We start from the raw sequence: 27316 nt of genomic DNA on the forward strand, positions 1-27316 counted from the left end.
GAGCATACACCCACAACAAACACGCTACATCAGCAATAGCAACACACATACATAATACAGGACACCCATTTGGAAAAATAGAGCAAAATGTCAAAGTACTCCACCGACTAGATAAAGGACATAAAATGGATTTGCTTGAAGAACTGGAGATATATTCACATTACAGAAAATATGAAGATAAAATATTAAATGAAAAACTTGAAAGTGAATCAGTGAATTTCTTCAGATGTTTCGATAATATACTTAAATAAAAATAGTAAAACATAGAAATAAGCACAATTGTAAAATCAGTATAAGTAATTCATGAGCCAAATTGTAAAGATAAATTAACCTCTGTACAAAAGCATATCATAATCTGTGGAAGACCTATAATGTTATCTCTGTGAACTACCTATAAGAAGATCTTTGTAACTGTTTTGTTTATATAAGATATTTTCGATGTGTAAAATGTACAAGTTGTGTGTGATGTTAAGTGTGTGTGACTCTCTACACAAATGGACCATTAGAAAATTGTAAGCACAAATTGTTCTCAAACCTTAGCCACTAACCTCACAGAAAATATTGATACCCAACTAAAAATCGCGTTTCTTATGTATTACAGTAAAAGTCAACAAAACGAAGCAGACTCACACACACTGACAACATCAAAAGAAATGGCTTAACACACATCATAAAAACGCACTTGAAAATGGGAATTATTTCTCGAAACGCGTCGTGCAAATAGTAAAATAAAGAAAATCGTGACTGGTAGCAGAAGATTTATTTATTTATAAACAAACCTATTGTATCTACAGTCGCAGGCTTTCAAAATCCATTTATAATGGATCAAATCAGACAATTCCAGGAAGTCTCCACAGCCTTTTCCAAAACTTTACAGTTGCTGAAGCCATTTAAAACTACCATATCCACACTAGACATATGGTATACTACTTGATGTTTTGTCTAACCACTATCTAAAGTTTACAAACAAAAACTCTCTATCTAAAGCGAAAACTGAATGATATGTGGCATTGACTTAGCAGACCAATATTTTGTGTCACCTGGGACAGTGCTTGAGACTTATGAGATAACGAATATTTTTGCAGAAATGACTTTTAAACCTATATGGACAACTGAGAAAAAACTTATTATATTGTGACTTATTATTATAATGTGAAATTAAAAAAAGGTTTTATTATTTTATAACCAGTTTCTTACAAAAAATAATCATATAACAAAATATAACACCACTAAACAAATGTATTGGCTTTGTATTGTCTGTGGAATTTTTTCTTCTTCTGTTCTTCTTCCCTATGATGTATGAAGTGGATGAGATCAAAGATATGCTGAATTTTGTGTCCACAGCAGTTCAGACTGTGCTTTGTCTGCTGCCATTACGTGAGCGTACGGAGTGACAATTTCAAACTGCAGAAATAATCAGACACTAATTCTTTCAATAATTATTACAATATTTGAACTCCAAGGACAAGAACCCACAGGAATTTATTATTTTTCTATTCTAACAGTGAAAATAACATTCAGCAGAACAATCTTATACTTTACGTACATGAAATAATTTAATGGCTGGTGCATAAGATTAATTTTTCTCAGAATAATTTATCAGTGACTTTAAATAAAAATATTTATGACACCATTGTTATTATGGGTAGAGGTTGTGGTGTAATAAAGTCAATGTAAAAGTGCTACATATAGGCAACACATGGAATAATTTGGACTATTAGAAGAACTTTAGGTAAATCAGCACTTAGCTCAAAACCCCACAAACATGTACCATAATATAATTGTAATTATATATCAGTTTGCTTTCCTTACAACTTTCAGTATTAGATTCACACAGCTTGTATATTTTAAGACAGCACATTTGCATTATGTACTCCATTTGATACCATCCATCTTCTAAATTAGGATAAAATTGAGTGCATGCATCCACACACTCTCACACACAAAGACCATTGCTCCTATGGTGAAATTGTTCACCATTAATTATTCAATAGTAAAATAAAACTTCTGTGCTAGAAGGATAAAGATTAGTCTTTTCTGTGAACCAAGTTACACATTGAATATATTCCTGCACTTCAGTTTATTGTAACTTTTTAACCCAGCATACTCTGTTGTTTGGGCACAGAGTCTGAAATGCACAGGAAGTATGAAATTCTCTATGTGATGATTTATTTCCAAATTACACCAAATGTGTTTTAGTGAGATTCAGCTGTAGTCCATTTTGTTAGAACCAGTGACACTTTATTTGATTTTTTTCAGGCACGTCATTTCAATTAGAACTAAGACTGAGTGAATATGAGTAGTAACTGGTGGTTCTTGAACATAGAATAGGAACAGATTGGGACCCTATATCAAACCTTATGGATTCCCCAGAAAATTATTTTACACTCACAGGAGTAATTTCCTGAATCTGATGTTACATTCACTCTTTGCTGAAACACTGTAAAGTACTGTTCATAATAATATACATCTGTAGTATGTGGAAAAGATTCACTTAATTGAATGCTTTTGTCCAGTCACAGAATATTTCTGTGAACTTTTTACTCTTATCTAAAGTGAAACATATCTTCTGAATAAACTACTGATTGTATTTACTGTCCTTCTTTCTTGTTGAAAGCCAAACTGGGTTTTAAAAATTATGTCATTTACTGTGAGAAACTTTTGAATTTGCTTAGCTTTAGTTGAGTTTTTGAAACATCTTTAGAGACGACTAGCAGAAGAGAGATATCTTGTGCTGATCCCACTTGAATAATGGTTTTATCTTGGTGTATATCACTTCTGCCCAAGGAGACCATGAGGAGAGATGGGCAAGAATCAAGGATTAGAGAGCAAGGAAAACCAGCCTTAATCGTTTAAATTCTTGAAAAACATATCCACGATGTTCCATGTCACATCATGAGTTTTAATTGTTCATCTATATCACATGATAATAAATAACCAATGTGTGTTGGACCATGAGCCAGTGACTCACATCTGAACACCTAGCTCACCAAAATAACATATTATTACTACAATCACATTTATTACCTTCTTGTGACAGTTATATTAGCAACTTAATACAGCAGACATAATATGTATGTTGGTGTGCGTGTTTTAAAACCATGTACTGATTCAAAGCTCTAAACATCTTATAGATTCTCCAATGGGAATTTGTTCCTCACTGAACATGACATGCAGATACACTAGTATTACTGGGTGAGCAGGGTAAAAGGTAGCATTAAATCAAGGAACTGTGTGATGAAAGAGCATCTGGATTTGAACAATTCCTTTACTGGAACATTAACAAGGCACAACCAGTTGCAGAAACCTATAAAAATGTCTATGAACAAAGGAATATCAGAATAGTTGGTACACCAGAACATGTCATGAGTGCCTAATGTCCATCTGAAATGTCAGTTAACATTTCTGTTTAGACAACTGAATGGACATCAGTACTATTGTTAGAGAACAGAAAATTTGAATAATTTAACAAAGGAATTCAAGAACTGTGCAACACAATGATAACTGGATTTACACAGGCAACATGATCGTATCTAATCTAACAAAAATGAACAAGGCAAAAATATGTACAATTTATGAATTGAGCATGTAGTGACTAGCAAAAGCAATTGCATGGCACAATAATGAGTTATGGACATATGCAATCTATCTAACAACATTCAGATATTGTCTCTAATGGCTGGATGCATGATGCCACAGTAGGGGTTACTAGTACATGGAGGGATGGATCATACTGCACTCACTGTATCATAATGAACTCCATGAGGCTGATACTCCTCTACCAGCCACACACATAGTACTGCAGCAGGTTACCTAGATCACTAAATGGTTAATTCAACTGCACTCGCTATAATGTTACAGGCTTTGTGATGCAGATACTCCACAATTAGAAAGGCTACAGTGGTGAAGTACTGAATAATTCATGCCTTAAAAAATTGTGTCAGTCCTATGCCAACTAGTTCTCCATAGTTGTCAAGGGGTGCCTGCAATATTGTCTTCTTATAGGCATGCAGAACTGACACGCCTCTGGTGTCCTCACAGCTCATGCATCTGTCTTGAAGCACTACAGCAAGCAGTTAAGATTCAAACATGTAAGAAACATGTAATCACTACACTGGTTATATAGAGAGCTCGGTGTCAGCATTGGATGTGCCAAGGATTGGGAGCATTTCCTATAGCATGCTTTTCGGGTAAAACTCAGGTGCTGTGGTAACGAGGCATGTGGCAGAGAAAACTCTTGCCCTAGGAGGCCTACAGCTCACAATGCAATTTCTGCCAGGTGATGCATCATCTGGTATAGATGTGATCTTGTGCTAGAATAGATGGGGAGGTGGCATAAATGCACAGCAGTGCATCATCTTGTCATCTAAATATGCAGTTCTCTCTATTGAAATAAAATGATCATGTGGCATTGTTGGCCAGGAGGCCCTGTCCAGGGAAATTTGGCCACTGGGTGCAAGTCTTATTTCAGATGAGGCCACATTGGGTGACTTACACATTGGTGATGATGAGCTAATGATGAGCACAAAACAATACCCAGTCTACGGGTGGAGAAAAATCTCCAACCCGCCTGTGAATCGAACCCGAACCCACTGCATCGTAGGCAAGCATGTTACCAGTCAGCTAAGCAGCAGATACTCCCTCTATTAATTTCAAATGTTTCACCATTAGATGTAAAATTCTGTGGTGGAAACTAACAGGAACAGTGAAGGATATTATAGCTATTGCTAATATTAAGATAGAATTTTACTTCGCTCTGACTAAAAATTTTGTCTTGAACAACTTTTGTGGCCAGTTCCACTTAATTCAGAAAGTAGACTTCCTTACTATAATCACTGTCAATTCTAGCTCATTAATTAGTGACAAGTACAGAGATAAAAACTTGATTATAAAATTGTGATGTCAGGCAAGTTTGTATTGACCTTTCTCTTGAAGAGGGAGGTATGTTTAAAGTCACAACCCACTATGTGCTAGGCATATCTCATTACATTAAAAGTAATGAGAACTTATTAACATCCTTTGGCTCACCTAGAATTGATTTACAGTCTATCAGTTCAGTGACATTTAGGAAATACACATTAAATATCCTTGCAAATTCCTGCTTGCCTGTAAGCCCTTAACATAAAATCCCAAGTTATCTCATTTTTATTATTTTGACAGAAACTTAAAAGCCTGAGTATACTCTGGCAACTTAAGAACAGACATTCAAGAAAATAAAGCCTTGCTTATCTCCAGCGGCATTGCATCAGAACAAGTAGCTAAATTATTTTTTTGTACAGTTAAATATTTTAACAGTGTTTTCAATGAGGAGATAGTTGCCTGTTTATTTGTAATCTGATGTCAACTCTAGCTTCAACACATCTAGTAATGAAACTGCATCTCTATTTGAAAATATTTTTTCATAATGATTGTACTGAATGAATGTTCACCATACGAGTAGGGAAAGAAGCCATGATCATTATAAGGAGTAAAACATCATAAAAGGGATGGAAGATTTATGTACTGAACTGAGGACTTCAAAGTTAAAAAAAAATCTGTCACCCAAATAAAAAAATCTGTCTATAATCATAAAAATTTAAACTGGGTGATTGAACTAAAAATTTACTTGGAAAAATTGATAATTCAAGTGTAAAAGAATTAAACATAGGTGAAATACAATAAGAAGTAAGCTTGGTATAGCTTAATAATAATGAAACTAACCCCTTAACATTGATTCTTTTTCTAATTACATTCCAAGAAAGAGTATTTTTTATTAATGAGACACATCCTATAATGAATGATAGTACATACAGACAGATAAGAATAGCTTTTCAAGCTCAAAATAATGATGTTATAAATTTTTGAAGACCATCAGTAATAAAATTCCAAGCATACTCATGTGCTGCACTTTGACTAAAATATCCTGAAACTTAATCATTTATAGTTTCTGTGTAGAAGTAAAGTTCAACTATGATTTCACAGTGGTTTCTTGTGAACAGACGTCAACTCTAGCTTCAACACATCTAGTAATGAAACTGCATCTCTATTTGAAAATATTTTTTCATAATGAATGTACTGAATGAATGTTCACCATACGAGTAGGGAAAGAAGCCATGATCATTATAAGACAGTGGACATAATTATCTCCTACCATTGGTGAGCAGCTCTGAGTCAACTGATGAACTGTCATCACTTTTACTCTTTAATGAAGTAACATCACATTCTTCTTCACTTTATAAGCTGCTAAATTAAATAGCAAACTCAGGATCACTATCTCCACAATTTTTCAGAAGTACTGCCTAAACAACAATACAGGACAGAGGCTGAAACCATATATCTTTTTGTTGAGTACCCATAGCTTTACACAGTAAAGATGATATCGAGTGGCGAACGCCTCAACTTCAACTGAAACAGAACAGTCAGACTCGCAGCTGAACACTTAACAATAAGCACTGAAAAGGACATAAGTAAGGTTTTATTCTTTCAAACATCTCTTCTTAAGTTGCCTGAGTATACTCATGATTTTAAGTTTCTATCAAAGTAACAGAACTGAGTTAGCTTGGGATTTTATGTTAAGGGCTTATAGGTAAACAGGAATTTGAAGGGATATTTAATAAATGTTTCCTAAATGTCACTGAACAGACAGAATGTAGATCAACTCTAGTTGAGGCAAAGGATGTCAACAAGTTTTCATTACTTTTAATGTAATGAAATGTGCCACTGTGAAATCTCTTCTGAAAAAGGTGGAGTCAGAAATGTGAACAACTACATGATAATTTCACCTCTATCTGAATTTTCATAAGTATTTGAAAATGTTTAATGCAAAGAAAGTAAAACAATTTGCCTATTTTTAATGGTCAATAAGAATGTATCAACTGGGCAACAAACCTACATTTGTGAATACCTAAACAAGAATTGTCTGCTAGTGAGTGTATTCTGAGATCAGATTACAATCTTTGATTATACTATCTGATCTTCTGTTAGAGAACTCTCAGTACTATGGCATCAGTGACTTGTTAGGGTAGTTGGTGAAATTCCACCTCATTGCTAGAAAGCTAACTTGAAAGGGGTGGACTGCAAATCAGGAGAAACTCTCACATCAGATTTTGGAGCTGTCCACGATGAAGTACAAAGTTCTATTTTAAGCCCCCTTTTGTTTCTCGTTTATGCCAACAACAGGCAAGCAGCTGTGAATAGCATGTGCAAATTAACAATGTTTGACAAAGACACCAGTTTAGTGACTGAAAATACGCTGGCTAAGGACACTAATAACCTAGTTTCCATGGTCTGCAGCTAATTTACTATCAATTTCCTCCCACACACACTAAGCAAGACTAACATTACTTAGTTTTACTTTAGCTACAAAGATCCAAAGAGATTTACAAATGGCATACAGTAATGAGCAGTTGCATCTTGGAACTAAATAGGGACTTCCACCTACATAAAAATGTGAAAAGATTCAATTAGACTACTTTTTCCTCAAAAGTAGCTTCTCATAGTGGTGACCAGAAAATCACAAAGGCTGCATATTTTGGTTATGAAAATTACATTATGTGCTATGGTAATATTTGTAGGAGCACTCCAAAAAATTGTCCAAAAAATTGTGTCACTCAGAAATGAGTGATAAGAATCACTTGTAGAGTAAGTCCAAGAATACATTGCTGAAAACTATTTATGCAGTTGGGAATACTTTCCAGTGCTTCTAAGTGCATGTTTCCATTCATATCTGGTTTCCCATCTCCCTACAGAACTCAACTCTCAAGCAAAGCAATGCAATGTTCACATTTGCCAACAAAAAAGCTCTCAATTGTGTGTTACATTTTAAGAATACTCAAAAAATCAGTCACAAAATCTGTTCTCATACATGTATATTATGCTTACTTCCATTCTACATTACAGTATGGAATCATGTTTTGGGGGAACTCACCTGGAGGTAGATATATTTTCAAAATGCAAAAACAGGCAATACGTATAATATGTAATCTAAGACATAATGAATCATGCAGACAACATTTCAAAACAAATGGCATTATGACACTGTCCTCTGCTTACATTTATAATATCGTCTCATTTGTCAAGTCATACCTGTTAAACAATGACTGCACACTAAAATTCAATGGAGATATTCATAACTATGCAACAAGGCAGCAATCTGACCTACACATGATTCAGTCCAGAACTACCTGCTACCAAAAAAGTGTTTTAAATGTTGGTATACAAATGTGTAATAATTTACCCAATGAAATCAAAGCAACAAAGAACCCAAGAGCCTTCTCACATAAGTTAAAAAAATATCTCTTGGACTATTGTTTTTATGCAGTTGATCATTTTTTTGAAAGGGGTTAAAAATGTAAACAATATGAGAAATGTTCAATTAGGTCTGAAAATTATATACTGTGCATGTCTATGAAATATACTGGATTATTATATACTGTGCATGTCTATGAAATACACTGGACTACTTTACTATTACATTAGTATTGGCTGTTTGTATTTTACCATACAACATTTGTATTTACTGTTTTGTTAAAGATAGCTAACTTCCTCATTGCAAGATAATGTAAAATCAATTTATTAAATATTACTTGTAAATATGTTCCCTTGACCTGTCCAATATCGTATGTACAACCTTACAGTTCTATGATTTGTATTAACTGCTTTGTTTAAGATAGATAATTTCCTTGCTACAAAATAATGTAAACATCAATTTGTAAAAATTTGTATTAACTGTTTTGTTTAAGATAGATAATTTCCTTGCTACAAAATAATGTAAAAATCAATTTGTAACAATTACTTGTAAATAGCTCTCTTTACTTATCCAATATCATATGTACAGCTGTACAATACTGTGATTGCCTGGATCAATAAAAATACAATACAATACAATGAAAATGGCAGTCACTAGGAATTACAGAACCATAATTGATCCAAGTACATTTTGCAATCACTGATGTTAAAAATTTTCTACCCATTTCCCATGATTTAGATTAGATTAGATTTACTTTCATTCCAATTGATCCATAGTGAGGAGGTCCTCCAGGATGTAGAACATGTCAGAAAAACAACAATACACGAAAAATATTTACAACTAAAACAAATAAGTTAATGTACTATTCCACTGGTCCCAAGTGGAATGATCATCATTTTTTAATGAACACTATACGAAAGAGTCATTTTACAAATACTAATGCACTGAATTTAAAATAAAAAAGTTTTTTTTATTTATTTATACAGTAATAAACGTGTAATACAACTACCTATAATACTTATTTACAATGAAAACATTACTGCACTGAAATGGTGCAGAAGTTAGATTGCACTTACACACACACACACACACACACACACACACACACACACACACACTACACATTACTGCACTGAAATTGTGCAGAAGTTGTATTGTACTTATATACACACACACAAATCAGTTGGTTTTCCTGAGAAATTCATCAATGGAGTAGAAGGAGTTGGCCAACAATAAATCCTTTAGGCTTCTCTTAAACTCAATTTCATTGGTTGTTAAGCTTTTTATGGCCGCTGGCAAGTTATTGAAAATGTGTGTTCCTGAATAATGCACACCTTTTTGTACAAGACTAAGTGACTTTAAATCCTTGTGAAGATTATTCTTATTTCTAGTATTGATTCCATGAACCGAGCTGTTGGTTTGAAAAAGCAATATATTTTTAATGACAAATTTCATTAAGGAATAAATATATTGGGAAGCAGTAGTTAGTATCTCTAGTTCCCTAAACAGGCTTCTGCAGGGTATTCTTGAGTTCACACCACATATAACTCTTACTGCACATTTTTGTGCCCGGAAAACTTAGCTTGGCTTGATGAATTACCCCAAAAAATAATCCCATATGACATTATGCAATGAAAGTAAGCATAGTGTGCCAGCTTCTTCATTTTTATATCCTCTGTGTCTGACAGAATTCGAATTGCAAATAGAGATTTGTTTCGATGCTTCAGCAGTTCTGTGGTGTGCTCCTCCCAGCTGAATTTATTGCCAAGCTGTAATCCCAAGAATTTAACACTGTCCTTTTCTTTATCTGGTTGTCATCGTATGTTAGGCATATACTCGTGGGACACCCCTTAAAGTTCTGAACTGCATGTAGTGTGTGTTTTCAAAGTTTAGTGACAAAGAATTGGCTAGGACCAGTGATTAATGTCCACAAATATTTTATTAGCTCATCTTTCTAAGACTACACTTGATTTGCTATTTATTGCAATGTTTGTATCATTGGCAAACAAAACAAACTTGGCATCTGGTAATGTTACTGATGAAAGATCACTGATACAATCAGGAAAAAGTAAGGGCCCCAAAATGGAACCTTGTGGGACCCCACATGTAATTAGTTCCCAGTTGGATGATGCCTGATAGCTTGATACATGTCTCTTTCCTAATAACACCCTTTGTTTCCTGCCAGAGATATAAGATTTGAACCATTTTGCAGCATTTCCTGTTGGACTATAATATTCTAATTTATTTAAAAGGATATTGTGATTTACACAGTCAAATGCCTTTGACAGATCACAGAATATACCAGTTGCCTGCAATTTTTTGTCTAATGAATTAAGCACATCTTCACTGTAAGTGTAGATAGCCTTCTCAATATCAGAACCCTTTAGAAATCCGAACTGCAACTTTGACAGTATGTTATTTGAGATAGGATGGTTATAAAGCCAATTGTACATTCTTTTTTCTAAAATTTTGGAGAATGCTGGCAACAGTGAAATTGGACATAAATTTGATGCTATTTTTTTATCTCCCATCTTAAACACTGGCTTAACTTCAGCATATTTCAACCATTCAGGAAACATTCCACTGATAAATGACTGGCTACACAGATGGCTTAATATGTTACTTAGCTCAGAATCACATTCTTTAATTAACTTTTTTGATATTTCATCATACCCACTAGATGTTTTTGATTTTAAAGATTATATGATGGACATTATTTCTGCTGGGGTAGTGAGGGTCAAATTCATATTGTGGAAGTTACTTGAAATGTCTGGTCTGAGCAGCATCTACCGAACCTGACAACCTCATCTTTTCAGTAACAATTATAAAATGTTTGTTAAAAAGTTCTGCAACAATATACACATCTGTCACCAATGTATCATTTACTCTTAATGCTATTTTTTCCTCTTCATGTCTGTTTCTACCAGTCTCCTCCTTCACTATATCCCATACTGTCTTTATTTTGTTATCTGATATGACTATCTTTTCCTTGTAATATATTTGCTTTGATGTCCGTATTAAAGTCTTTAATATTTTACAGTATTTCTTGTAATGTGCTATAGCATCAACATCGGAACTGTTTCGGACTGACAGATACAGTATTCTTTTTGTTTTACAAGATACTCCTTGAATAATCCATGGCTTCTTTGTAGGCTTTGCTCTAACCTTGGTAAGTTTTTGGGAAAACAGTGTTTGAATACTTTATTAGCAAAAGTGTTATATGTTTCATTCATGCCATGAGCACTGTAAACATCAGTCCTGTGACTGTCTCTGAGGAGTGTCCTAAAATAATCAATTTTTGGATTATTGATTACCCTCTTGAGCTCAGATTTTATTTCCTGTTCAGTATTAACATTTAACAGAAGGAACTGCATGTCATGATCTGAAAGGCCATTGACTATTGGTTTTGGAATATAATTTTAGGCCACTGACTATTGGTTTTGGAATATAATTTTGTTCATTGGACATTTCTATAAATATATTTTCAATGACTGTTTGTGAGCAGTTGGCTACCCTAGTGGGGAACTTTACAGTGGGAAGTAAGTTGAATAATAGTGTTACTAACTCAAATAAGTTCTTATTGGGAGAGTCTTTAAGGAAATCTGCATTGAAATCACCAGCAACCACTATTTCTTTGTTTTTGGTTGTTAAATGGGCCAGTACAGTTTCAAGGTGGTTTACAAACAGATTAAAGTTACCTGCAGGTGCTCAATATACACTTAATATTATGAATTTATGAAGGATTTTTTGTGAAATTCTACTTCTGTTGCACATGCTTCCATATGCTGCTCTAGGCAAAATTTACAAATATCTATGTTGTTAAATTTATGACAGTTCCTGATGAATGTGGCAACTCCTCCTTTCTCCATTTCTGATCTACAAAAGTGAGATGCTAACCTAAACCCTGTAACACTTAAAAGTTCTATACCAGTGGTCACATGATGTTCAGAGAGGCAGATTATGTCAGCTGGGTTTGAAGACTCTAATTCATCTATGCAGATAGTTAATTCATTAATTTTATTTCTCAGTCCTCGAATATTTTGATGCAATAAAGATAGCTGACATTTCACATTGACTGAGTCAAAATTAGGTGGAGTTAAAATATCTGCTTACTGTTGAAAATTCTTAATCAATAGCTGTTTACGCTGATGTAATAAGCTAGAATTATGTTTTTTGATTTCTTTCTCAAACTGAAGGTTTGTCTCAGTTCTAACCTCTCTTAAAATTTGGTTTCTTTCTGTCCTCCCTACCCTAAAAAAGGGTTTTTTTCTGAACCCTATACCCACTGGTATTTTACCACTCATGACAGTGCCTCCCCCCTTTAACTTTCCTGCTGTTTTCCCAGCCAATTTACCCTTACCCTTCCTGTTGAGGTGAAGGCCATGCCTAGTATAAACCCACCTATTGAGAGAATCAACAGGAACCACACCAATGTGTGACCCTGCACCCGACATAAGCAGCCTTTCCATCTCCAAATTAACTCTCTTGACAGAAGAGTTCAAATGAGGTCGGTCATGGTGCACAGGAACAGATACTTTAGATGCTTTATAACCAGGGAATCTATATTCAGAACAATACCAAGTACATTTTTTTGAACTGCTGACAAAATTTTAAATGCAAGTTTCCAAATTGGGTTATTATCATAAATAATGTCATGTTTTTAAGTGATAATGTAAGTATCAATAATTACTTGTTGTTAATACTTACAACAAATAATTTAAGGAATAAAGGTAGCAGGTCAGCAGATAGTTTCTCTGTAGTGTAATACAGCTTTGAAGAAGGATTTTTCCAAAAGCTACCAATTTTCTCAAATATTTTTATGTGTACAATAGTCTAAAGATTACTTGTTAATTTTACTCCTTACATCATTTATATTTTACAAAAGAATTTCCTTTAGTATATCAATACAAATATTATGTATATAACTTTTTATCATGTACTCATTTTGTAGTTAGTACATACACACCGAAGAGCCAAGAAAACTGGTACACCTTCCTAATATTGTGTAGGGCCCCCATGAGCACACAGAAGCGCCACAACTTGACATGGCATGGACTTAACTATTGTCTGAAGTAGTGCTGGAGGGAACTGACACCATGTCCTGCAAGGCTATCCAGAAATCCATAAGAGTACGAAGGGGTGGAGATCTTTTCTGAACAGCATGTTGCAAGGCATCACAGATATGCTTAATAATATTCACGTGTGAGAAGTTTGGTGGCCAGCGGAAGTTTTTAAACTCAGAAGATTGTTCATGGAGCCACTCTGTAGCAATTCTGGATGTGTGGGGTGTTGCATTGTCTATATGGAATTGCCCAAATCCATCAGAATGCACAATGGACATGAATGGATGCAGGTGATCAGACAGGATGCTTCCGTATGTGTCAACTGCACATGCCTCACACCATTACAGAGCCTCCACCAGCTGGAACAGTCCCCTGCTGACATGCAGGGTCATTGGATTCATGAGATTGTCTCCCTACTCGTAGTCATCAATCCACTTGATACAATTTGAAATGAGACTTGTCCGAACAGGCAACATGTTTCCAGTCATCAACAGTTCAATGTTGGTGTTGATGGACCAAGGAAAGGTGTAAAGGTTTGCGTTGTGCATACGTCAAGGATACAAGAGTAGGCCTTTGGCTCCGAAAGCCCATATTAATGATGTTTCGTTGAATGGTTTGCATGCCGACATTTGTTGATAGCCCAGCCCAGCATTGAAATCTGCAGCAATCTGCAGAATGGTTGCACTTCTCTCATGTTGAACGATTCCCTACAGTCATCATTGGTCATGTTCTTGCAGGATCTTTTTCCAGCCACAACATGTCGCAGATTTGACATTTTACCTGATTCACGATATTCATGGTACACTCATGAGATGGTCGTACAGGAAAATCTCCACTTCATTACTACCTCAAAAATGCTGTGTCCCATTGTTCATGTGCTGTCTATAACAACACATTCAAACTCACTTAAATCTTGATAATCTGCCATTGTAGCAGCAGTAACAAATTTAACAACTGTGCCAGACACTTCTTGTCTTCTATGGGCATTGCCAATTGTAGCACCATATTCTGCCTGTTTACATATCTCTGTATTTGAATAATCATGCATATAACAGTTTCTTCAGCACTACAGTGTATTATTTAACTGATAGATTGGTTTTCCAATGCATCAACCCAGATTACCAAGCAAGTGAAGTGGCCACTTCCAGGACACAGGGAGATGTGCAGGCCCTGGATGAAATCTGGCCAGTGGGGGCCTGGTGTGCCACCCAGCCTGGATATGGTTTTCAGGTGGTTTTCTACACCCAAATAGGTAAATACCAGGCTAGTACTCATGTCACACCTCAGATACTCATACATACTACACATTTACACATTATGCAAACATTTAGAAAAAATTCTCACACTTGAACATGAGATTTACTATAGATGCAGATTGATGAGGCACAGAAATTTAGTTCCGGGGTGGAAGTGGTGGTACCAAGAAGGGAAGCGAGCCACTAACTACCACTAACATTGTCGAAATTGACACAACATGCCAATCCCATAAGGACATGGGACATGGCAAATAAGAAGAAGAAGATGGATTTTCAAATTCAAGTGCAGCTAGTCAGTTGCAGACCTCTTTCATCATTAGGGTCATGGGAAACTCAGCTGCAAAGGAGATTGCTTACAAAGCACTTGTGCAATCCATCATAGAAGATTACTTAAGTGTGGGAAACAGTACTAACATTCAATATTGAGTGTATGCAACAAAGGCCAGCAGGATAACATCAGAGAAATGCTGAGAAACCTGATCTTACAGACACCTGAAGATAACCAACATACAAAGTTTCAAGAGCTAGTATTAAGCAAACAATATGCTACAATCCCTAAAGTATCATTCCCATAGGGATCACAAAGGTACATTAGAATAAATACACTGTGCAAAGAGACATTTAAGCAGTAATTCTTCCCATACTGCATATGCAAACAGCGTGCAAGGGAACCTTAGTACTTTTTACAAGAGGAGCTACCCTCCAGTATGAATTTCAAAGTGGTTTGCAGGGCTCAATGGTAGGTGAAATCTATTCAATAGCTGTCCAGTCAAGTATTATGTTGATGCATACTGTAAGAGTAAATTTTGGAAGCATAATAATGAAAAGTCCCTCGCCCATTCTGTGATGACCACTGTACAATTTATGGAACACATATACAAAAATAAATATAATATTCTTCCCAGCTGACTTAAACTCATCTAATTCATATCTTGACTCAAAGCTTCCATTTATCAATATCTCCCTCTGCTATCCAGACCCTACAAATGTTCTTTCCATATATATTGCTGGAGCAGAGTTCAGTGCTTTACCGATAAATCAGTGATTCAAAATGTAATTTAAAAACACAGAGCCTATAAAATTACTATAGTTCAATGACATTAAAAAATAAATGTGCTGAATATTCGAACATAAATACCAAGGACGAATCTATGGACAGCAGGCACCACTTTATCTGATCGAATGCACCGGAAGATCAACATTTTCTGGAAATTACTCAATTTGTCATTCCAAGGTTTTGGCAATGGGCAATTATGTGGTTCTGGGTCATCAAATACTCTTTTCCATTTATCAATGCTGTCCACAAAATCAACTCGAACGCCCTGCAAAATAAATATAGAGAAAAATATATAACAAAAGTATTATTATTATTATTATTATTATTGTGTGTGTGTGTGTGTGTGTGTGTGTGTGTTGTCCTTGCTGGCCGAAAGCTCACAGTTCTTTTGTTGTGCCAATCTGTGACTCAGCATCTCTGCTATATGGTGAGTAGCAACTATCCTTTTCATAGTACTGTCACATTACATCCTGGATTTTCCATTGTTTAAAAATATTATTGCAATGCACTTAAACACTATGATACTTGGCATATTTAGTAACACTAATGTAAGAGAATATTCTTGAATTGATATGTTTTGAAATAGTTTGATATATTATAATATAAAAAAATCCACGGTTATCATATACATACATTAACAATATATTTAAAAATTGTGACAATGGCTCATAATTTCCACTCATCCATTTTCTGCTGAATGTTGTGACAACAACCTTTATTGGTTATTGTACATAGTAGGAATATCATCATTCATTGTATTTACCTGTTTTATTCATATGCAACCAGTTTAGGTGTTATAAAACATCGTCTTCAGACCCTTCTACAAGTCTGGTTGATCACACTGATAGTGGGAATCACTGCCATATTTCTGTAGAAGGTCAACAAATCTTATTATCACTTGTGAGTTGATGTGCTATGCTGCATATACCATAGACTATAAGAAGTTTAGTTTGACACTGATGTTTCTGGAACTTCTCTAAAAAGTATGATAGTGATTCCCAGTATCAACATGATCATGCAGAGTCATAGAGGGCCATGAAAAGGAGTATTGTAATGCTAAAGCCAGTTGCATATAAATCAAACCAGTAAATACAGCTGATGGTGTTATCCCTACTACACATAAGACACAGCTCATAATTTTCTGCCACCATTATCAAGGGTTAATCCTAAATGCTTGTTTTGTCTTGATGTTGTTTACATTCCTTTATAACATTATTCCAGACGGTTTGCTCTGGGAAATGTAGTAGAAAACAATTTCCTTAACACATTAAATATACAATGAATATACTCTCATAAAATGTTATTTGTTTTTAACTTTACCTAAAACTGGCTCTCCTTTTAGATCCTTTGCAACACCAATATTAGTCTTATGATTATGAAACAAATAATCTGCTACATAACAGAGAACTCTCATTTCAAACCACTCACATTGTGTTTAAAGCTTTCCCAGGGTACTGATTGTTCCGTAAAAACATGGGAGAACTGCCGGATATCAGTAACGTCCTGCCACAATATTTCGGCACAGAGTCTTCTGCCCATCTTCAGGTGAGTGCCACTGTAGTAGTACTGGCAAGTACGCGCTGAGCTCTGCTATTTCAAGCGATACTGAGGTGACATTGTGCATGCGCCCTCAGCATGCGCGTTCATAACAACTCTGTGCGCTGCATCTCGTGCCTTCCACGGTGAAAGCTTGGCGTATCGATATCAGGTCGATTTTCATCTTTACGCAGATAACTATGTCGACTATGAAGTTTCTCTATAACAGGATTCCAAGCAGAGTTTAGCTGATAACCGTTATCTCGATTGATAAGAGTCTCGTTGTCAGACAATCTTATTTCAATAGATTCATTGATAATCGAGCTCCAAAAGTTTGATGTATGGGCCAAAATTTTTGTGTCATTGTAATTCATGGAATGGTCTGTGTATTTCCACAGACCATTCCAGCAGCAAGGTCATCAGTCTCATCAGATTAGGAAAAGACAGGGAAGGAAGTCGGCCATGCCCTTTCAAAGGAACCATACCGGCATTTGCATGGAGCGATTTCGGGAAATGGTTCAAATGGCTCTAAGCACTATGGGACTTAACATCTGAGGTCATCACTCCCCTAGTCTTAGGACTACTTAAACCTAATGACATCACACAAATCCAAGCCCAAGGCAGGGTTCGAACCTGTGACCGTAGCAGCAGTGCAGTTCCAGACTGAAGTGCCTAGAACCACTCAGCCACAGCAGCCAGCTTTAGAGAAATCACAGGAAACCTAAATCAGGATGGCCGGACATGGGATTGAGCCATCGTCCTCCCAAATGCGAGACCAGCGAGCTAACCACTGCACCACCTCGCTCGGTCCAAAGGGTGGTTTGATGCAGCCCTTGATGCAAGTCTATACGGTGCAGGCTTCTTCATCTCTCCATAGCTATTGCAACAAACGTTCATTTCAACTGCCTGGTCAACCCCTGAAACTTTTAATCCCAACACTTCCTCATCACTAAATTAATGATTATTTGATACTGCAGGATGTCCCATCACCTAATCCATACTTTTGGGCAAATTAAACTATAATTTTTGTCTCCATAATTCCACCCTGGACCTCGTCAATAATTACTTGCTCTACCCATTGTAACAACCAAAGGGTAATTGTCTCTGTTTCAAATTGACTCCACTGATTCCAGTCTCACTGTTAATAAACATCTTGATAGCACTTTCTGTCAATACTTGTATAAATCTTGGTTTCTGCTGGGGTGCTGCCTTTTACTGTATTAATTCATTACTTCTACTCTTTTATGCTACTGTATAGTTAACGAAAATCTATTTCTCTAATTTGGAAAATCAATGTCACAAACCAATCTATGTAACTTGTTGGAAAATCATTAGGTTTTAAATTGATTCCATGTGCCAAAGTCTACGTTTTGTCCTTGGGACAGTCTGTGTTAAGTAATGTTTATTTCACCATTCTCTTCAGTTTCATCTCTGTTTTGTAAAGTTATGCCATGCATTAAAGATATGATTATGATTTGAATAACTATCTAATACAAAGTAAGCCAATGTTTGGATTCAAGAGAGACGCCAGAATAAATCATCAATAGTAAAAGAAAATTATGGTTTCAGTCAGTTAAAAATCACAACCTGGCCCAAACAATTTGAAAGTTTTGATAAATGAATTTCAGCCTCCAGAGAGTGAATCCATTAAAAAGATAAGTACAGACTGATGTTTTATATAACTACCTTTTCACTGAACCCTTGTTACCTTCCAAAAGAATACAATGATTCAACAAACACAAGTTGGAAAGTTTTTTTATCATTATTGTCAGTGAACCACTGTGGAAAGTAGCTTATACCATCTAGTCTTCAGCGATATCTGTACATGACACAGTCTCCTTAGTTTGTCTGGCACAAATAACTTGGAGAAAAAATGAAGGAAAACATACTGATTAGGAAGGTGATAGTATTCAAATTGCATTTTGCGTTTATGTACTATTACTCCACATACATGGAAATTCATTCAAAGAATACAATTCTAGTTTTTTTTAAGGGAAGTATAGTTCACTGAACAGTTTATTCTGTATCATTCAGCAAATAGTTGATAAACTGGGTTATCGATAGGCATGTAAACAAGATGAAAAATGTGTTTCCTAAGTTATCGTGGAAGAAAGAATATTCCATCATCATTCAGGTATGCATCAGGAACAGTATTATTTCTTCTTCTGAAAATTCAGCTGATAATCATACAGCCTTCTTAAAGGTGAGTCTGACAGAATTAGAAACCACTGGACACAATACTGTGGAGGGTCAAGCTTTTTGGACTATGTTGCACAAGTTTCACAGGGAAACACACATCCTCTATACAGTCTCAATCTCTCCACATGTGATTTACTTATTTTTGGTGCCCTGAAGAAAGACATCTGTGGCCACTGACTTGTTTCAGATGAAGAAATGGGTACGATCATTTTACGATAGGCAAACACAAACATTTTTCTCTGAAGGCACTGACCATCTTGTCTCACCGTAGGAGACATGTATTAACAATTAAGATGATTGCTTTTTAAATAATAAACAGTTTATTTCTTTCCAACTGTCCCATTTTCATTTGATTGCCCCATATGTATATCACAAGGGCAGAGATCATACTCACACCAGGGCATGCCAATGTTAGTGTCACGACCTACCAAAGGTGAGTAGAGAACTGGAGTTCATAAGTGAAGCAGTTTTTCTTTGTACATGGGCATTTAAGTCCTAGTCAGTCTAGTGATATATTGTCTCCTTAAGTAAGTTGTACTTCCTCTACACATTGATGTCAGGGATAAGTTACTTTTTTGTGATCAAAGTCTTGCTAGTGCTCACCTTGCTTTTCTCTAGCAATATCACCTTGATGATGTCTTCAGTTTCACTGGTAAAAGATGTTAGTGATAAGAGCTTCAGTGTAGAATCAAAATTCAAAACATTTCTTAAAACAGCTCTCATCATGCAGTGCAGATTCTTATTTTTTCATTTAAACACAGATTATTTAAAAACAAAAGTTTCTTACTGTAACAGAGTAGTAAGGCGGTCAAACTTAACAATTTGCCTTATGGTGTAATTTTGAGGGGGCCAGTTCAGTTTTACCCAAATTTCTCCTTCAGTCTACTCCAAGGAAATATGACGGAAACTACCTGTTATTCTGCGATGCAAGTGAAACAACTCTTGCAAGGTCAAATCAAAACTATGTCAGGTACATCTAATTCTCTCTAGAAAGATAATATTTATGAAATGCCTTGTCACTATGGTAAAGGATAGATAGGACAAAAAATATGCACTATACAAGAATAGTGCATCAAACACCAGTGATATGCCCACCTTCAACAATCAACAAATCTGCAATAGCTGGACACTGTACAGGGTGCCTAAAAATGAATATATGAGTTTTAAGGCAATGTAGCATTAATTACATTCAACTTAATATTATAAATAATGCATTAAATGCAAGAGGAAGTCAAACAGCTTTCTTATAAGTGTTCAATGTGAGCATCATTGATCACATGTTGAATCAATAAGTGATTTCCTCACAAACTTTGATCAGTGTGTCTGGAGTAATTGTTGTAACAATGCTGCTTCTAAAGTAGGGTAGATCAGCTGGTAGTAGAGGCACACATACATGAGACTTTGTGAACTCCCAAAAGTAAAAATTGCCTGGTGTCACATCATGTGCAAACATGGAGATCATGCAAAATAAGCTCTGTCATCTGTCCCCTTGCGGCCAATGCAATGGGCACCCACAATGTCATTTAACAATCATATACTGAGTTATGCCAGTGAGTCAGTGCACCATCTTGCTGCCAAATGAAGTTCTGTGGTTCAGCTTCTGCCAGTTGAGGAAAGAGCCATAGTTCCAGTGTATCAAGATAAAAAACACCAGTTACAGCTGCTTCACTGAAAAAGAAAGACCCATAAACTTCCTGCCATGATATGGCATGAAAAACATTCAATTTAGTGGAGTCTTATCGCAACTGTACCATATCATGGGGTTTTGCTGACCTGCAGATTCACACATTATTTGTGTTGATATTTCCAAGCAAGTGGAATATGAATTCATCACTGAAAACAACAAGATCCAGAAAATATTTATCGTCATGCAGCAACATTTTGTTTGCAAAGTTAGCACATTAAACATGGTCTGTTGGCTTTACAACTTGTAAAAACTGCAAATAATAAGAACATAGTTGTAAGCATCTCCTTGAAAGTCTCTCCCTGGAACTGCTAATTCATGACTACCCTTCTGGCCTGATTTCTTGGAGCTACATATAAGAGACTCTCACTCATTCAACACCTTCAGTCACTCTTGCCCATTTCACACTCTTCCCTTTATGCAGAGGTATTCAAACAAATATGTCTGAGTTGCTCTTTCATTCGATGTATTATTTGTAATTGTAAAGTGAATGTAATAATTGCCAAAAGGCCTAAAAATCCTTAGTTCATCTTGAAACATCCTGTGTTTTAACTGGCCATTCCTTGTGTTATGGAACTGGGATTCAGTGATAATGTGAGCTGTGGAAATACAACTTGCTCAACTGAGATGTGGATTTTCTGCAAATAGTGGAAATCCCTCATTATACATCTACACTCTCAAAGGAATGATGGTTTTGATGATCAGCTGTCTTGCATTCCAACATATGCCATCCATATTAATAATTAACAACATAATTCAAAAGCACTGTAGGATTGCTAACTCTGTGCTTGTTACGTTTCATTCTTAGACACACAAAATTTTATCTGTGAGTGACACTCTTGCTGCTGATTGTCATATCTCTGACTCATGTACATTTACTCCAAATACTGTGCTAAGTGGCTTTTAATTCCACCAAAAACTCACTCCGAAGATGGCTGCATGGTTATCAGCTGAATTATTGGTAGAAAAAATCATGCTGTCCTGGATGCATGACCAAAAGGTGATGGAATAAAACTAAAAATGTTGATCATCTTACAAATGAATCCTCTTTCAGACATAATAAAGTACTCATACACACACATACGTTTCTGCAGTGACACTGTTATGGCCAACTATATTATAGCCATTAGTTAATGTGTATTATGTTAGCTCTGCAGAAAGATTTACTAGAGCACTTAGCAGCATATTCATTCTATTGAATGTTTAACATCTCAACTATGCAGTGAGTTATTATCCTTACTACTACCATTATTTATATTCCACCAAAAAGTTTTGCATTGGCATATTTCTATGAATCCTTTATAGACACAAACAATCTACATATTTAGATAATTTATTTGGATGGCTAATGAGAGAAGTTGTAATTATAGAAGATCAACATAGCATCAAGTGTAGCAACTCTTCAGGTGAAGATGAAACTAGTTATCAGTAAAAAAAAAAAAAATTAGACTGCAATAAAAGAAATTCTTTGCAATTTATTATTGAATTCAGAGAAATTCTTTGCAATTTATTATTGAATTCAGAAACTTTATAATGTCACTCTATATGACCTACAAGTGTCCTACTGATCAGTAGTACAAAGAAGTCCACTTTGAATGACTAATTAGAATACAGTCTACTCAAAATCACTTTTAAATCACCTGTCTACATTTATCTAAGCACAGTTCATCTGTAAACAAACTAGAGAAAACTTGAAGTGTGACATGACACTTTTATAAAATTACATGTCCCACTCCCATTATTGGGGATATTGTTCCAATATGTGAAGATAGGAGACAGTTTTGAACACATCAGATCTACAAGGTGGAACAGAAAGTTGTAATGATACATCAATTTCTTTCCTATGCAACCATTACTTGTAATAAAATCAACAGAATGTTAACTCTGAATTTTTGTAAATTGTTCACCACTTGTTTTCATGCATTCTGGTTTTGTTCTGCTACAGCTAGCCTATTCTTACCTGCCTTGGCCATTGCTTATGTAAGCATTTTGCAATGCATAGTTAATAATAATTTCATTAATTGGAAATGGTGCATGGTGTTAATTTTAGGGGTAATAATCACTATTTTCACAGCTGGTAAACCCCATAAGTACTTGTATGGTTTCCAGAATAACAGCTTTCCGACAAATAATTATCAATCATTCTCTACAACTCATGCAGATCACTACTATTGATAGCAAATTTTTCAGACCCTGCAGTTATTATTTCACTAAGAAGTCTGATGTCCAAGCACAAATAACATTGGCATACCTGTAATAATTAATATTCATGCATTAGCAAATTAGAAACTGCGAGCCTATTATCCCAGCAGCGAAGTATGTGTATACCTCTCTTCATTCTCAATTAATTTCTTTTACCAATGCATTAATTGGAAATGGTGTATGCGTGTTTATTTTAAGAGTAATAATCACCATTTTCACAGCTAGTGGACCCTGCAAGAACTTGTAACTATTGTTCTCAGTGAGACAGGGCAAGTTACAGAGTGAATGCCTCCACCTGCTGTGTGGGGTCACTTGTTCCTTGCTGTTGTGGTTTGAAGGTATTTTAGAACACAAGAGAAGAAGAGAAGGCCATGACTACATTGGATGCCACAGAAAATGACTGTCAAACTGGCTTGTGTAGAGAATACTTGTTGTCTTGATTTTATACAAGCTACATCAGTTTTACAAAGATCTGTCAATCCACTTGCATGTGAGATTATATACTAAGACATGGCATTCCTGAAAGTCTTAGACAAGGTTGCAAGTTTAGTCATTTACCTCATTCATATAGCTCAGAAGACAATGCTCTATTTAGCACCAATCCATGGAGAAGGAGAGAAAGTGCTGCTGCAACACAGTTAGGTGGAACTGAGTAACAAGGCTACCTCAGGAAACAAGAATGGTGACCAAGAGAAATATTACTAAGTCTACTGACATAAAACCTTTCATGCTTCAAGATTGCACTCAGAAAATGTAACAATATTGTGAAAAGGGAAGTTTCCACACATCATATAGCAAAGATGCTGAGTCACAGATAGGCACAACAAAAAGACTGTCACAAAGATGGCTTTCAGCCACTCAAGCCTTCATCAAAATTAGACAACAAACACACATATACACACTGATGCAAACACAACTCACACACACGACTGCAAACAGCAACACCAGTGCATGATGGGAGTGGTGACAGGGCGGGGGTAAGGAGGAGGCTGGCGTGGGAAGGGGAAGGGATGGTAGAGTAGAGGTGGTCGACAGTGATGTGATGTTGGGGAGCACACAGGGATGAGGTGGAAAGAGGGTAGGGTAGCTATGGAGGGTAGCAGACCGGTGGGGAGGGGGGAGGGGGGGATAGCAGAAAAGGAGAGAAGTAAAAAAGACTAGCTGCAGTAGAGGAATGAGGGCTGTATTGTGCTGGAATGGGAACAGAGAAGGACTGGATGGGAGAGGACAATGCCTAATGAAGTTTGAGGCCAGGAGGGTTACGGAAACATAGGATATATTTCATGGAAAGTTCCCACCTGCACAATTCAGAAAAGCTGGTGTTGGTGGGAAGGATCCATATAGCACACACAGTGAAGCAGTCACTGAAATGAAGGATGTCACCTCTGCCAGCGTGCTCAGCAACAGGGTGGTCCACTTGTTTCTTGGCCACAGTTTGTCGGTGGCCATTTATGCAGACAGACAGCTTGTTGGTTGTCATGCTCTCATAGAATGCAGCACAATGGTTGTAACATAGCTTGTAGATCACATGACTGATTTCACATGTAGCCCTGCCTTTGATGGAATAGGTGATGTTTGTGAATGGACTGGAGAAGGTGGTGGTAGGATGATGTATAGGACAGGCATCTAGGTCTATTTCAGGGGTATGAACCATGAGGTAAGGAGTGAGGAGCAGGGGTTGTGTGGGGATGGACGAGCATATTGTGTAGGTTCGGGTGACAGCGGGATACCACTGTGGGAGGAGTGGGAAGGACAGTGGGAAGGACATTTCTCAATTCAGGGCATGACAAGATGTAGTCTTAATCATGAACTTTGCCTTTCCATCATTCCCCAAATCCCTCAATATGCAAACTAATCTTTCATCTGCAGAAAGAACTGCAGTCCACCATCCAAAAACGGATTCCAATCTTATAATCCTACCTGTGGATAAAGGCTCCACCAATGTTTTTTTCAACTGGAAGGATTATCTGGCAGAAGGACTCCACCAGCTGTCAGATAGATCCACCTACAGACCTTACCACAGTGACCCCATTCCAGGCCATCCCATGACATCTTCCCTGAATCCACCTCTCTGCTTACCCATACCACTCCCCGCACTCCCACCTTCTACAAGCTTCCTAAAGTCCATTAGCCCAACCAGCCAGGATGCCCCATTGTGGCCGGTTACTGTGCCCCCACTGAGAGAATCTCTGCTGATATAGACCAACATCTTCAGCCTTTTATCCAGAACCTACCCTCCTATATAAAAGATACCAACCATTTCCTCCACTGACTCTCTACCGTTCCTGTCCCTTTACCACACAGTGTCCTGTTCATCAGTATTGATGCCACCTCCCTTTACACTAACATTCCTAATGCCCAGGCCTTGCCACTATTGAACATTACCTTTCCCAAAGCCAGACAGATTCCAAACCAACAACCTCCTTCCACTCGCCACGACCAATTACATCCTCACCCACAATTATTTCTCCTCTGAAGGCATTACCTAAAAACAAATCTAGGGTATGGCTATTGGCACCTGCATGGTAGCATCCTATGCCAACCTATTCACAGGCCATCTAGAGGAATCCTTCCTAAACACTGAGAATCCTAAACCGCTCACCTGGTTCGGATTCACTGATGACACCTTTGTGATTTGGATCGAGGGTGAGGACACCGCATTATTGATTCCTCCAGAACGTCAATAACTTCTCCCCCATTTGCTTCACCTGCTCCTACTCAACCCAACATGCCACCCTCCTAGATGTTGACATAGATCTCAAAGACGGCTAAATCAGTACCTCCATCCATATCAAACCTACTAACCACACGCAATACCTCCACTTTGACACCTGGCACCTGTTCCATACCGAGAAGTCCCTTCCACACAGCCTAACCATCCCTACTCGTCGCATCTGCAGCGACAAGCAGTCCCACTCAGAATATACCAAGGGTCTCACTGAAGCCTTCACAAACTGTAATTACCCTACCAACCTTGTACAAAAACAAATCTCCCATACCTTATCTTTCCAGTCTTCCCCCACCTCACAAAGTCCCACTGTCCGCCCACAGCAGAGCATTCCCCTCATAACTTAGTACCACCCAGGACCGGAGCAACTGAATTACATTTTGGCTACCTTTTGTTGTGCCCTGAATTGAGAAATGCCCTGTCCACTATCCTTCCCACCCCTCTCACAATGGTATTCCACCATCCACCAGACCTACACAATATACTCGTCCATACCTACACAACCCCTGCTCCCAACCCCTTAATCATGGCTCATACCCCTGTGATAGACCTAGATACAAGTCCTGTCCTATACATCCTCCCACCACCACCTACTCCAGTCCGGTCACATTCATCACCTATCTCTTCAAAGGCAGAGCTACCTGTTAAAAACTAGTCATGTTATCTACAAGCTAAGTTACAACCACTGTGCTGCATTCTATGTGAGTATGACAACCAAGACACTGTCTGTCTGCATGAATGGCCACCAACAAATTGTGGCCAAGAAAAAAGTGGACCACTCTGTTGCTGATCATGCTGTCAAACATGACATCCTTCATTTCAATAACTGCTTCACAATCTGTGCCATATGGATCGTTCCCACCAACACCAGCATTTCTGAATTGTGCAGGTGGAGACTTTCCATGCAATATATCCTACGTTCCCGTATCCCTCCTGGCCTCAAACTTTGTTAGTCATTGTCCTCTCCCACCCAGCCCCTTCTCTGTTCCCATTCAGGCACTACAGAGCCCTCATCCTCCATCGTACCCGGTCGATTTACTTCTTTCCTTTTCTGCTATACCCCTCCCCCCCCCCCCCGCCCTCCATCTAACTCTGCTGTCCTCCATCTAACCTATTGACCACACATAGCTGCCCTATCCTCTTTCCACCTCATCCCTGTGCGCTCCCCAACAGCACATCATTGTCCACCACCCCTACCCTATTATCCCTCCCCCTCCCCACCCCAGCCTCCTCCTTATTCCGACCCAATTGCCACTCCCATCATGCACAGGTGCTGCTGCATGCAGTGTGGCCTCAGTTGCCTGAGACTAAGTCATTGCTTTGTGAGTTGCATTTGCATAAGTGTGTACATGTGTGTTTGTCAT

At 37.1% G+C, this 27316-nt stretch overlaps 1 protein-coding gene across 1 annotated transcript in view; it reads right to left on the bottom strand.

Moving 5' to 3' along the window:
• The window catches only part of LOC126456873 (dynein axonemal heavy chain 7-like), a 783013-nt gene that overhangs the window by 175337 nt on the left and 580360 nt on the right, over nucleotides 1-27316 (bottom strand). The window contains 1 exon segment of the mRNA XM_050092694.1: nucleotides 15685-15868. Coding sequence (XP_049948651.1) covers nucleotides 15685-15868 — 184 coding nt within the window.

The sequence above is a fragment of the Schistocerca serialis genome, chromosome 2 (assembly GCF_023864345.2).
Source record: "Schistocerca serialis cubense isolate TAMUIC-IGC-003099 chromosome 2, iqSchSeri2.2, whole genome shotgun sequence".
Lineage (NCBI taxonomy): Eukaryota > Metazoa > Arthropoda > Insecta > Orthoptera > Acrididae > Schistocerca > Schistocerca serialis.